The sequence below is a fragment of the Diceros bicornis genome, chromosome 9, assembly GCF_020826845.1.
Source record: "Diceros bicornis minor isolate mBicDic1 chromosome 9, mDicBic1.mat.cur, whole genome shotgun sequence".
NCBI lineage: Eukaryota > Metazoa > Chordata > Mammalia > Perissodactyla > Rhinocerotidae > Diceros > Diceros bicornis.
Window position 1 is genome coordinate 20,047,653 of NC_080748.1, and position 14,382 is coordinate 20,062,034.

The following is a 14,382-nucleotide window of genomic DNA, read 5'->3' on the forward strand; positions in this document are numbered from 1 at the left end:
ATATAATTGTAGTTATTTATGGAGAAAATGGGCTGCCTATAATTATGCTTATAAAATGCTACTCCTCTAAGGTATAAATATGGAAGACTTCCGAAACATATTTCATTGCTTTGTCACTATTGCTATTGGCCATAGCCATATATTGCTAGTATATAAGTTCTAGGGGATAAAGGGCTTTGTCTTTCTTGTTCATTGCTGTATTTATAGTTCCTAGACCAGTACCTGGCAACAGAGAAAGTACTCAATAAAAATTTGCTGAATGAATGAATAAATAAATTAAGCTAAGTTGTCTGGATTCCAGAGTTTCAAATAAACCCATATGGTATTGTATATTCTGCTACAGAATTCAGAGTTACTGCTGCATTGCTTTTTCCAGGCTTTAAGAAACTGAAAATCCTGTGGCTTTTTCCCTCAGATTCCCCTTTGAGCTATCTTTTGTATCTTGCCAAGTTGGCATGAGTTTGCTTATATCAAGATTGTAGTTTAAATGGACAGAGACAATGCAAAGCCCAAAAGGCACTGCATAGAGATGAGTTGCCTGTTTATAGTTCATACCTCACCTACTGCTTGCCATAGCCAGTGATTGCCTGGCAAGGTAGATTTAGTTTGTTTTATAATCATGTGTAATATGACAAAACTAAATTAGTACATAGCCAAATATGGTGTAATAATGCTTAGAAACTTCAAATTAATCATTTATATTAAACTTCTGATCTGTCTCATTCATAGCCAATTACAGACCTTATTTCCAATGATAATAGGATGTAGTATAGCTAGGAATAACACATTCTAGGGGGAACATTGAATTAAAACAAAGTTATTCAACTTACAGCAATAAGTTGGTAAGAATTATTCATCATAGCTATTAACATGTTGAGTAGGACAACCAGAGAGATGACGTTGTATGTCCCAAACATGGTGGCACCAACAAACTCAGTGAATTCATGCTGCGCTTTGACATTGGTCACATATAAATTGATGAGCCCAAATATTGACCAAAACAGGGACTGGAGTGTCTCAAATAACCTGGAATAAAGGTAAAATGACACTAATAGCTATATTAACAGAACCGTTACACAGTAAGATGTAACAATAGAATTTGGTTATTATTATGTATATTTGGTTAATTTAAAAATACATATCAATAGTAAAATAATATTTTAGGGCAATTATAAAGTTGTTTTCATCATAGTAGCACAAATGGTGTACTTAATTTTCCCAAGAGCTTCAAACACTGCAGTCAGTTTCCTGGGGCAGGGATGACAAATCTGACCCAAGCCTATTTTTGTATGGCCCCTGAGTTGAGTGGTTTTGCTGTTTCAAATGGTTGGAAAAAAATCAAAAGAAGAGTCATATTTTGTGACATGTGAAAATTATATAAATTCACATTTCAATGTCCATAAATAAAGTTTTATTGAAACTCAGCCACACTCATTCAGTCATGCATTGTTTATGGTTTCTTTTGCGTTATAAAATGGCAGAGGTGAGCAGTTGCAACAGAGAACATATGGCCCACAAAGCCTAAAATATGTACTATTTATCCTTATCACAGAAAGTTTGCTGACCCCTGACCTACGGCACTGAGTGATAGTTAATAAATGAAAGATTCTCAAGCTAAGTCTTTGAAAAATGTCAGTACTTTTACCTGATTTTGCTTTTGGTTGTAGGAGGATTAAAAATAACGTTATCATTATGTATTTCCACATTTGCAATTAAATTTGCACATAGTGAATCCTGTAAGATGGTAAAGTGTCTCAGAATGCATAGAAAATAAAATTTGCAATTTTTATATTTCAGGGAACATTTTATTCATTCCTGCCAATGAACGAATTCTGGTGATTTTACTGAAAGTAAAGTTGCCTTAATTTACTACAAGAAATGGGATAAGATGAAGAGCGTCTGAATCCAAATGAAGAATTGTTTGTCTCAGCAGGACCATTAGAACACCTTAATATAATGTAATAAAGACAACAGAACTCTTATATTCTTTGATAAATGGTTATAATAAGACTGTAGTTAAATTATATTGTAAAAACAAAACAAGAACTATCTCATACCTAGCATGGTGACTAAGGAGGTGGGATTTTAGTCCTTAGGGAGATTAGCATTAGTTTGGAACCATGTTGTAAGAACAAGTCAATCATGTTTTCTGGCAGCTCCCAGCCCTAGCGACATTGTTCCACATGTACCCTTTTATCAGAGGTGGTCCTTATATAAGTCTCTGGAGCTCCCACCCAGAGCCTCAATGGATTAGGTCAGTCATGGTCAAGTGACCAAGGAAAACCAATACATAAGAGGCCCGTAGACAACAGCATGGCTTAATGTGAAAAGATGAGCCTAAATGATCAGATTTCCTCTCTAAGAAAGTTTTTCTTAGAAATATCCTGAGAATGAGGTAGTTGCCAAAAAGGATAAAAAGACAGGAGCTATGACATACAGTCAGGATCATTGGAATTATAAGAAGCCAAGGGTTTGAGACAGGACAAACTAAAAAAGCAGAGAATTGAGGATAAAGAAGCCAGGTAATAAGTAAACTGAAGGGAGTATACAGGGATTAGCTGAATCACGTTAACGTGGTTCTCAGAGTGAAAAATCCTGTGGTCTAGCACTATGTCAACTTCTATTCTTCCTGAAGCCAGGGCTTGCTCTAGGCTCTGTCCCTGCTAAGATCAACCCTTGGTCAGAGGATCAAAGGGCCGTAACCCTGTTCATGATTCTTGTAGCAAACTCCCATTACTTGAAACAATCCACGAATTTCTGGTCTCTACAACCAGGAGAATCCAACGAAAGATGCCTTAATTTGCATTTAGGACTTCTTTTCTCAAGTTTATTGCTTTTTTAAAAAAGTAAACAATTTTATATTTTTAATTGTATAATTAAATTTTAATTATAGGATATGAAATTTAATTGTTTATTTTGCTAGAGCTGCTCAACAATGGAACAAAATATCATAAAGAGGTAAGGGAGCTGAGCTGATCAACTTCAGTCAGACTGTGACTCACAAGCAGGGATGTGCATTATGTGAGGAGTTGACCATGTCTTCTTAAAGGACAGTCCAGACGTCAGATTCTAATAATATCAGGGAAAGTTTAATCTAATTTATTAGTCCCGGGCAAAGGTCACTAAAATTTATTCTTTGAAAACTTTCTCAGGAGAAAAGTAAATTTGACCCAAAGCCATGAGTTCTTTATTTTTGGTGACTTGAAGGGCAATTTCTAAAATTAATGATAGTGTCATCTGGATTTAATGTGAAATGCTTTTGTTTTTCCTTTCTAAATAGTGTATATTCTTACTGTGAATATACAAATAGAATTCAGCCAGTTTTCTCCTGACATCAACAACAGTTCAGAGAGAGCTAGAAGTTACGTAAATGATATAATAAATTATATAAAATGTTGCCACACACATCCCATAACAGATTTTTTTTAATGTTCGAATAAAAACAGTAATATACAATAAATGGATTGTTATGGTTAAAGAATACTGATTTACTTCTGTCTAAATAAGAACCACTAATTATTAGGAAATATTAGCAAACCCTTTGGCAAAATTACATTTTAATTAGAATTTGAAAGGGAGAAAAATTAAAATAAGACAATGTTTTGTGATAACTCTGGATTTCATTCTTATTTGTTTTCTGTTCCTTTTTCCAGTGGAACGAATCTGAAGTGAGATTTGCAGAATAGTTCCACTTAACTAAAATGTATTTAATTCTTAGATGAATTAAGACCCTGCTATCGAGACCTTGGTCTTTCTAAGTTAATTATTTTTTTATCATATGGATTTTTAAAAAATTAATCTAGGTTAATATTTCAAAGCCATTGCTTTTAGAAATGTTTTCATAATTAGTGATTCTCAAATCTATTGATAACCACGTTGTCCCCAAATTGAAGAGTCATTAGCTGCACCACATCTCAGACTGCTTTTATGTGACATCTATTTTCCTAACTCTATGGTGTAATAAGGACTAAAAACTTTCCAGAATAATGCCACGGTAAATTAAATGACACTTAGCATAAAACCCCGGTTGAAGACTAAAACCTGGCAATTTCTATGGGGTGAGGCTATAGTTTTGCCTTTCTACAGATAACATTTTGTCTCTTGCTCAATTTCTCAATTGCCACTTTTAAAAATTAGCTTGTTCCCGGGGCCGGCCCGGTGGCGCAAGCGGTTAAGTGCGCGCGCTCCGCTGCGGCGGCCCGGGGTTCACTGGTTCGGATCCCGGGCGCGCACTGATGCACTGCTTGGCAAGCCATGCTGTGGCAGCGTCCCATATAAAGTGGAGGAAGATGGGCACAGATGTTAGCCCAGGGCCGTCTTCCTCAGCAAAAAAAAAAAAAAGAGGAGGATTGGCGGATGTTAGCACACGGCTGATCTCCTCACAAAAAAAAAAAAAAAAAAAAAATTAGCTTGTTCCCTAGTTAAATACTTACCACTAGAGAAAGCGAACAAGTAAAAAGGTAATGAATTCCACAACTGAGGTTTTCCTTTATCCCTTGAGACTAAAACTATCGGGAAACATAAATTAATATGACACGTTTGCATATTTTATTCTTAGTTTATAAGGAATAATGTAATACTAAAACAAAGTATGACCTTAATTGGCTGATTACATTTCATGTAATCAGGGCTGATTACATGAAATACAGTGCCAATAAACATAAAAGGGCTTTTCTTAATGAGACAATATCTGTCACAAAGCCCATGGCCCTCTCTTCATAGGAGAGTCACTTACCCAGAGACTGTTAGCTTAAAAATATATGTAGCATAATTTTGGTGACTAAACATTTGGTTTCTTTTAGTGACATGTGGTTCTTCCCATGTTAAAGATGAAAGAACCTGAAAATATGAAAAGAGCAGGAAGAAGGGTCCCTGTGGTGGTAGGAACATGTGTGGAGAGACTAGAAGACAGACCATAGTCTGTGCCCACTGGGAGCTCACGGTCAGCAGGGGATCAGGAAAGGCATCCTGGAAAAGGTACAGCTGGGGTAAGTTTTGGAAAACAGAATAAAATTTTGCCAAGTGGGAGGGCAAAACAGGGCATTCTGGGAAGACAGAAGAATATGACATATTTGGGGATTGATAACCTATTAGAAAATGTTGAAGAGTAAATTGTTATCGGGGAATGGAAAAAGATGAGGCTTGCAAAGGAAGCAAGGGGCAGGTCATTGAAGGACCCGGTATGTCACGCTAAGGAATTTGGCTGTATCCAGTAAGGAATGAAAAATCATTTTGATACTTAAAACAGAGGAGTGTCAAGATTTCAGTTCAGAAAGATCACTCAGGCAACAGGATGGGAAACATATGAAGGAAGGCAAAGCCCAGGGGCAAGGGAACTTGGCCTTAGGCATGGGAAGTGAGCAAGGCAAGATAGCACTGGGATGGCAAAGAGCAGGAACAGACATTTATTGATTGACTGCGTGTGGAGGGGGTGGGAGGAAGGAGGATCTAGTATTAAGTTTCTGGGTGGGTTGTGGTGGCATTGACTAAGAACAGGAGTCGAGGAGGAGGAAGAATAAGTTTTGAGAGAGACTCGGATGAGTTTTCTTTGATTGGGTGTAAATTTTTAGGAGATATGCTTGGAAAGGTATCCAAAAGGCAGTTGGACCCACAGATCTTGGGGAGACATCTGTGCTGGTGATATGAATATAGGAGTCATCTCTTAGACATATGGGGCCAAATCCATAAGCAGAGATGAATTTTCACAAGGATATTGTAACAGGGTCTGAGGATAGTTGCTAAGGCAGACCACTATTTAAAAGCAATAACTAAAATATAATTATCAGAGTAAAGTAAGAAAAATTAGAGAAGAAACAGGTGAAGTGTAAAAACACAGTAATATTGAAATTAAAAGAGGATAAGATTTCAAAAAATGAAAGTGTTAAAGAGGATCAAATGATGCAGACACATAAATAAGATAGAGATCAATGTCCATTGACAGTGGTGATGTGGAGGCTCTAGCTATTTTCTAGAGTAGTTTTAGTGGAGTGATGGAAGCAGCAGCCAAATTGCAACTGGATGAAGAATGAATAAAAAGCAAGAAAACAAGGTTTCTTGTCTTGATTTCTTTTCAGTGTTGCTTGGATGAAAGGAAGGAGAGAGACAGGAGTGGTAGCTACTCCCACTACTGGGCAACTCAGGGTTCAGTGTACATTTGTACCCTGAGTGAAGCAGAAATAGAGAGGAACCATGTGAGATGCAGGTAAGAGATAATACTCTACTACTAATGATAAAAAGAAGGAGAGTAGCTGACTTTTTTTATCACATTATATGACAGGCACGATGTTAGGTACTTTACATGAGCTACTGTGCTTTTTAATCCTCGTATAGAATAAGATCTCTGAGATGGTGGGTATTAAAAAAAAGAGCTTGAAATTTATGGAAGTTACAGAATTAAAAAAAGAAAGTTGAAGACCCACAAAAACACAGCAATAAGTAAGCTATAGAGCAGAAGCCCTGGGGGCAAAACTGGACAACCCATCACAGTGATTGGTAACCATTATGCTGAAAAAGGGTCATCAAGGGACAGCTGACTTACGCCTGCCTAGTACATCCTGTACATTCTAGGGCATTAATAATACTAGGAGTTATTAATGTAGTTTTTAGTTTCTTAATAACTGTGAGCAAAAATGAATTGCTGCTTGCCGATTTACATTTCATTATCTGGAAAAAATTCAAGTAGAACACCTGATTTATTTGGGTTGAATGATTTGGGTCTATAATAGTTAAGATATGCAATCATCTGTTGCTTTTCCTGATAATAGAAGAAATCATTGGTATGGATACACAAAAATAATACATAATCCAAGCAATTCAATACATTTGCTTTTACAATACAATTTATATTAGACATTTTCCATCAGGCTTCTCTGCCATCCTCTTAAAATTAGTTTGTAATATGTAATCATTTACCATGAAACCAGGAACAGGGCAAGGGAATTCCTGGGAATCTTAGGGATCATGAATTAACATGGGGTTAGGTATAACCTGGTTAACTGCAGATGAATCCTATGTCTGAGAAGGGCTTGGGTCTTGGAACCAGAGCTGTTCCCTGAATTCAAGAAGACCTTGGAAGTAACTCAGTTGTAGGTACTATGTGGAAGGTCTTTCTGCAAGACGAAGCATGGAATCAGAAGGATACGGCAACAGACATAGATGGGGTGGTCTTGGCAAGCAGTTTGCATCAGGGCACACAATACAGAGTAACAAGGGAGCTGTGAAAGACTGAGTGTGCAAAAGTTCTCTCCATCAGAAATCCAAGAGGCCAGTCAGCAGACTAACAATATCCAGGAAGTTTGTTTGAGGCAGAATTACAGTCTATGAGGGGGGAAGTTGGTGGGATCTGACCATTTTAAGTCTCTAGTCTTAGTTACCAAGTGCAAATTGCCAAGTCAAGGATCACAAATGTGTAGGGAAAGATGATAAGTTCAGATATCGAAACTGAGACACAATCCAAGGCCATGCTAGTCACGAGGACATTACTGCAAAGGGTTTCACTGAATCCCTCCTGTCCAGGGTTAGAAAAGCGCATGGCGAAGACGACAAGCCTGAGCAACCTGGTAGGGCTGGAGAACTCCTCTTTCAGCACAGAAGAATAAAGAGGACGGGAGCAAGGGATGACATGGCAAGGGCAAGTTGGGACTTTCTGTTTCTTTATGAGTCATGGTTTGTATTAAACCTACTCCCAAAAAGGTTCGAGGCAGTTAAGGCTGAGATTAAAATTTTATGTGCAAATAAACAGATGTCGATGAATTAAAATGGAGTTTTAAACATGGAGATCAAAGATAAAACAGATATAGACTTGAACCTGCAAGAATGTTTTAACCATAAGTGATTTAGTTTATGTGAAGTTATTGATTTTCTCCCACGTGAAAAATTATTTTACTCTCTCATATTACATAAAAGTCTATAATGGCCCATGAATAGGGTCTGACTTTTCAAGTCACCTACAAAATGACCATGTATTCACATGTGGTTACTGTGCAGAGGAAAATCACCTGACTTCTTCATTCTTCTGCTAATTAACTATTTATCACATTGGGAAGGAAATGGACACATATGTACAGGTGTATTCTATGAGGACTGTGTGAGCATCACACACGGTGGTCATGAACCTATGCTGTCAGCAAACCTGGTTGTGAGAATCACCAGAGGTTGACGCTGGACGAGGCCTACTGCTCATCAGGTGTAAGGGCACAGAGAGTTTTGTGTGCATAACAATAATGGCCTACGTTAGTCTTGGGTTTCTATTCGGATTATTTCTACATTCTTAGATTTTTGTGTAGGGACCTAGAGAATGAAAGAGACATGTGAAGGAACTTTAGTATCTGGAAAACACATGAGGAAAGATTGAAAAGCACTTGGATTTTCTTACATGATTGGTTATTCATATATTCTATCTTGTAATGTGTTTGTAAGCTGTCAATAGGACACAGGTTTCCTTTTTATTCCACGTTTTAAAACAGTATATATAGTTTTCCTTTATATGAGGTCATTTAAAAGAAAAGACCATTTTACTAAAACTTAAATGTACTGGACATTTTTTTAATGTCAGAAAGATCCATTTGTATTCAAAGCCATGTTAATTCTGTTTCCTGCATTAAGCACAATTTTCTTTGCAACCACTTGTCACAGTTCAAATTCATAATGTAATACACTCTAAATTCTGTCCAACATTACCAGTAGAAATGTCTGTTCCACTTACGTTGAAAATGCGTTATTCTGCTTTTCACATCTTATGCCTTTGCAGCTTAACCCTTTTGTTTCTTCATAATAGAAGTATAGTTGATTCAGGCCATTTGCAAATGCTAGCAACACGAGGCAGTATATGAATAGAAACTTCAAAATGTCCAGGAGCATTCTTCCCAGAGATATTTGCAGAGGTCCCAGGTGAGAATTTGCCGTAAACAGTGAGATCAGCCGCAGGGAACTGAAGATGTTTGCAATAGCAAATAAAGCTTCAGCCACCAGAGTGGGGTGCCACATGTCCCAAGATTCTCGTGGATTAAGAGCACTGTACTGGAGAAAAGAGAGAAACAAAGGGAAAATAAAACCAACACATATATATGAAGATGTCAAGGTCAGGCCAGGATGCTTTTTCAGGTAGATCCAGCCTATTGTCAGGAAGCTAATGTCCTCCAAGATAGTGGCAGCAATACTAATCTATACAAAGATAAGGATTTATTAAAGTAGTTTATAACTTAGGAACTTTAATCCAAGTGGCCTTTCTGGTCTGTCCTTGTCAGCTGTGGTATTTGTTAAGATGTGAATTACATCTTTCCTTGACCTTTCCAATGGAACTTTAAAAAAAGAAAAGGAAAATGTTACATAGGAAAAAGCATCTGATTTTATATTGGGAAAAGATAGCAATATCATAATAACAAAGAAAACTACATTATAAAGGAAAACTACTAAATTTTGAACAAAAGAACCAATAGCTTTACTTACCATATTTGACACACACGCCTATTCTAGAGGAATGCATGTAGGATACAAATTACATATAAATGAGTGGAAGTAGTAGTCCATTGCCGCTGAAATAGTAATGACCAATATGGGCATAACCATTAATGTTTTGTATTTGTTATATCCTAAATAAAATCTAACTTAGAAATCTATGAATTGCTAATTTTTTATATTTAATAGGTAGAAAATGTGATATTTATCTGAACATTCCTTAATTAGATAAAATACGTGATTTGAGAAAAAAATATTTGCTCCATTAAACTTTGACCAGCAATTATTTACAAAGTAAGACTTAGTTAATTAAAATGTCAGCTTTGAATTATCTTGATATTATTCAGCTCTATAAAGAGCACAATGAAATTTATCCTTTGTACTATTGAGGTAAATTTGTATCCTTTTTTTAAAAAAGGGTCAAATTTAGGGGCCGGCCCAGTGGCGCAAGCCGTTAAGTGCACAGGCTCCGCTGTGGCGGCCTGGGCTTCGCCAGTTCGGATCCCGGGCGTGCACCAATGCACTACTTGGCAAGCCATGCTGTGGCGGTGTCCCATATAAAGTAGAGGAAGATGGGCATGGATGTTAGCCCAGGGCCAGTCTTCCTTAGCAAAAAAAAAAGAGGAGGATTGGCAGATATTAGCACAGGGCTGATCTCCTCACACACACACAAAAAAAACGGTCAAATTTGCTCTTTGAAATATTGCAGTGTGAAAACCTATAATTAAACCCGTATAAGAATTGAACAATAAATTGAATTCTCTTCTTCATACACATCACTAAAAAATATGTCTAGACAATTGCATCTTTTTCCTAATGATCATGTCAGGAAAAAAACTTTACTTCTGTATGAGTCCCGTCAGAATATTTCCATTCTTTTAATATTGCATTTTATACCAAAGACCTTTACAAATGTTAATTATTTCTCTTGAAACTAATACATGGTATTTTTCAATCTCCCTGAGGAGAAAATACATCACAAGCTCCTGATTTTGTTCAACACTCGGACTCTTGCTTGAGTGACAATTTAAAACAATCAAGTTTGAACTAGAAGGAAATTATTTTCTATTTTTAAATCCTGATAGCTGTTCTTGAACATTCTCACACATAGCTTCAGCATAAAATAGCTAATGATTGAAGATACAGAAATAAAAACAAAAATTTAAGATTTTTTTTTGTTCATTATAACAAGTATCAGAGCGAGAGTTTGCAGTAGCAAACACAACCTAATTCTCTCCATTTGGTCCCCTCCATATATTATGTCACCTTTTCCTCCAAAGACTAAGATCACATTCATCTTCCTTTTCTCACTTCTCTTAAAAGACACACATATTTAAGTACAGAACATCTCCCCCTCTGTTGATGGCTAATTATATATTTCTCTCTTTTTTTAACCTAATATGGTTCAGGACCATATCTCAAAATGTACAAAATATGAAACAGTAAATTTCTCACAATGTTTAACACAATGCCCTGCATGTAACAGACGCTCAAGAAACGTTTTCTCCCATCAAGTATTCATAGTCCAGTGAGGATGACAGGGACAACTAATTATAATAAAAATGCTCTCAGATATTAACACAAAGTGCTGTGGGAAGAAAGAAGAGAAAGTGGTAAATTCTGTCTGGAGCTGATGGGGCCAGGATGAATAGACTGACACATTGTTTAAGCTTTAAGGGTCCTCTGATGGTATGGAATCTAGTGGAGATGCCGTTCCTTGTTCTAGTTTTCACAGCCAGTTGGAGGCAGTTGGATGTAGAATCCATCATCACATGGTGATTGACTCCAGCTCTACCATTGGCCTACTGTACTTCAGAACCCTTCTTAGCAAATTTTCTCAGCTGGGACTCGTAAGAGGAATCATAAGAGGAAGGTTTTCCATTTTACAAATCATGAGATGTTAGATTCTGCCCCAGTATATTGACCCAAGTCTGCTTCAGAGTCTAGCGCTTCTGGTAATTGTTGGGAAACAATGCTCCACGAATACGTTTACATTTATGCATGGTCAGAGCTTCCTGAGCAAAATATTACTGGAGTCTGGGCTAAAGGATGTTGAATGGGAAACAAGCCTTGGAAGTTAAAGATAGAGAATTCCTGATTTAGAAACATCTCCCGTGGAGCCATCTGCTTACACTCTCAGGATAATAAACCTGGGGACCTTTCTATCCCCAGAGAAAATTTGTTTACTTTAGAAAGTTAAGGTCTCTTGCTCCCCTTCTCCAGGGGGAAGATGGGCATCTGGCACAGCTGTACTATACGAGCTCTGAGATTCATAATTTCCCAGTTCCTCTCCCGTGTGCAAATTCCTGTGTGCAAAGGGTACATGTGGCTCTCATCTGTCACCCTGTGGGGGATTGGGGCATGGGGAATTGTTGTTAAGATTGTTATATAAGTAAACAATTTGTCTATTTTCTGATCCAGAAACCTTGTTTCCTGTCAAGAATGGAGATATAAACATTTAGTAATTATCTCTTGATTTCATTCTTTTAAATTTTGCTTTTTAATTTTTTTCCTGTCATTCACATATACATTTACTTAGGTTTTCAAGTAGATGCATTGTTTTACAAAGCAATTTTCAAAATTCTTACAAACCCTGGTGTTTTTAAATTTGTAGAGAAAAATTATAATTATTCAGTTATTAAATGCATTTTTCACACCTATTATTAGGAATTAAAAGATTAATTTCAATTTAAAATTTTTCTTTGGCTCTATTTTCTAAAAATTATCCACAAAATCTATATTCGCTCTTCATCTTTGCGTGTTTGCCTCCAACCATTTGCGCTGCCTCCTCTCAGTGTCCTTTGCAGCTTCCTCTTTCTCTCCTGCCCCTTAAATGTTGAGTTTTCTCCTCAAGCCTCTTCGCTTCTCATTCTACTTACTCTCCCTGGATGTCTTCTATGCTATCAACTGTCAGTTATGTGCTGATGACTCTCAGTTTTACATCTCCAGCCCAGACTCCTCACTTTACAGTCATATTTTACATTCTACTGCCTTGTTGACTTTTCCACTTGGATATCTTATAGTCATCTCAAACTCACATGCCAAAAATAGAACTCATCATCTTTTCATCCTCAAACTCTCTCTCCACTTACACTTTCTGATCTTAGTGGATGGCAGCAAATCACCCAAGGCAGAATTTGAGGTTGATCCTAGAGTCTTCCTTTCCAAATTCCCAGCCTCTAAACTCAAATCTCATCTATATTACTTACTCCTCTTCATTAGTATCCTCACTGTCTGAAAAGAGTTTTGCTATTTCACAGAGAAATTACTATAATAGCCTCCTAACTGCTCTTCCTGCCTTGAACCTTATCTGTACAATCATCCGTTTCCTCCATAATCATCTTGTAAAAGGGCCCATCAGACCATCTCACATTTTGCTTAATGTTCTTCAATGACTCTGCATTGTCCTCAAGATGAAATTCTTGTTTCCCAACAAGTCATGGAATTTGAGTCTTGACTTCCTTCCGAGATTGACCTGCCACTTGTCCCTAATTAGGTACTTAATGCTCTGGCTCAAACTTTTAGTAGTGGTAATTCCCCTAATTACCCTCTCATTCTCACCAAAATGCCTTTCTACCAATACCTGGCCTTTGTCTAGAATGGATTTAAATTCTAATTATTTTGATTCTTCAGCTATTACTCATTCATCAAATATATGTCGAGGGGCTTACTCTGTGTCAGGCATTATCTTCAGGTGCATCACCTTGATCAGACAAGATCTAGTTCGTGCCATATGGGTTTACAATATAGTGAAGAAGACAGACATTAAACAATGCTAATCCTTCCTTTGAGAAGTACTCTTTGACTGCAGATGAGTGGACACAAAGATTCTGCTGACCAGAGCTGGTAGCTCCATGTTGTAGAATAATCCCTGAGAGAGAGAGAGAGAGAGAGAGAGAGCTACCCTACACACCTATAGCTTTTCTAGGACCATCAATTCCTGTTTTCCTTTTTCGCTCGAGTTTTTTCTTTCTAGGCTAAACCTACCGTAGTTTGGTTTTGCCCTAAGCCTTCATTTCTATTCAGATTCTTTTTAAGAGAACTGCTCCTTTGGCAGACCTGTATAGTAGAATATTCGCCTTTGTATTACTTGTCAGTTTTCCATGCTGGGAGGTTTGTCTAATGATTTTAGGTACTAGACATCTAGTAGAATGCTTTATATATGATAGGAGCTCAAAAATTATTCTAGGGTGACGAATCAAAAAGTGTGTTGTTAGAAAAGGGGGATAATTTGTAGAAATGTGAGTATCTTAATATAGCTGGAATATGGAGGGTTTGGGAATAGTGAAGAGTCTGAGAAGAAGTTGGTGCCATGTCATGAAGTTCTTAGCAGAAGTGTTAAGAAAGGAAGATGAATCCAATCATAATATTGGATCATAAGTTCCTTCAATATAGGAAAATATATATTAGTGATACCCACTCAACACAAAGTTAACATAAGGGAAGCCACATTGTAGAAAAGAAACTGTATTGTAACTTTGAATGACCTCTGATTAACCAGCCCAGACATGCTCTGTGGATTTTATGGCCCCTCCAAGCTGCAATAAGTCAATAACTTTGTTCTTTTGAGTTCCTTAGGAATGTGATGACCCCTGGGCAGAGTCTATGCTGATAGCCATCATAAATGACAACTGAAAGATCAGGGTGTAGGGCGTTGCTCTGGTCTCTGATGCATATCCAGTAAAACAAAAAACTGCCAGGTACTAAGACCAGATGTCTGCCTCCACCTGGAGATCAGATGGATGTCCCCACCTGGAGACCAGCTGCCTCCCCCACCCAGAGACCAGCCCCATATATAACTGGCCTGTAGTCTTTGTTCTGTAAGATGGCTTTTTTTTGGACATTAGTCGGCCATCTTGCCCCTTGCTAGCAAGCTGTAATAAATAGTCCTTTCTCTCCTACCTCCTTGCCTCTTGACTATTGGCT

At 37.3% G+C, this 14,382-nt stretch overlaps 1 protein-coding gene across 4 annotated transcripts in view; it reads right to left on the reverse strand.

Annotated features, from left to right (window-relative positions):
- Positions 1 to 14,382, reverse strand: part of TRPC4 (transient receptor potential cation channel subfamily C member 4) — a 222,152-nt gene that overhangs the window by 21,567 nt on the left and 186,203 nt on the right. For all 4 annotated transcript variants that reach the window (XM_058548051.1, XM_058548050.1, XM_058548052.1 and 1 more), the window contains exons 6-7: positions 8,705 to 9,018; positions 831 to 1,026 (exon numbers count right to left, since the gene is read on the reverse strand). In XM_058548051.1, coding sequence (XP_058404034.1) covers positions 831 to 1,026; positions 8,705 to 9,018 — 510 coding nt within the window. The remainder of the gene's footprint in view (positions 1 to 830; positions 1,027 to 8,704; positions 9,019 to 14,382) is intronic.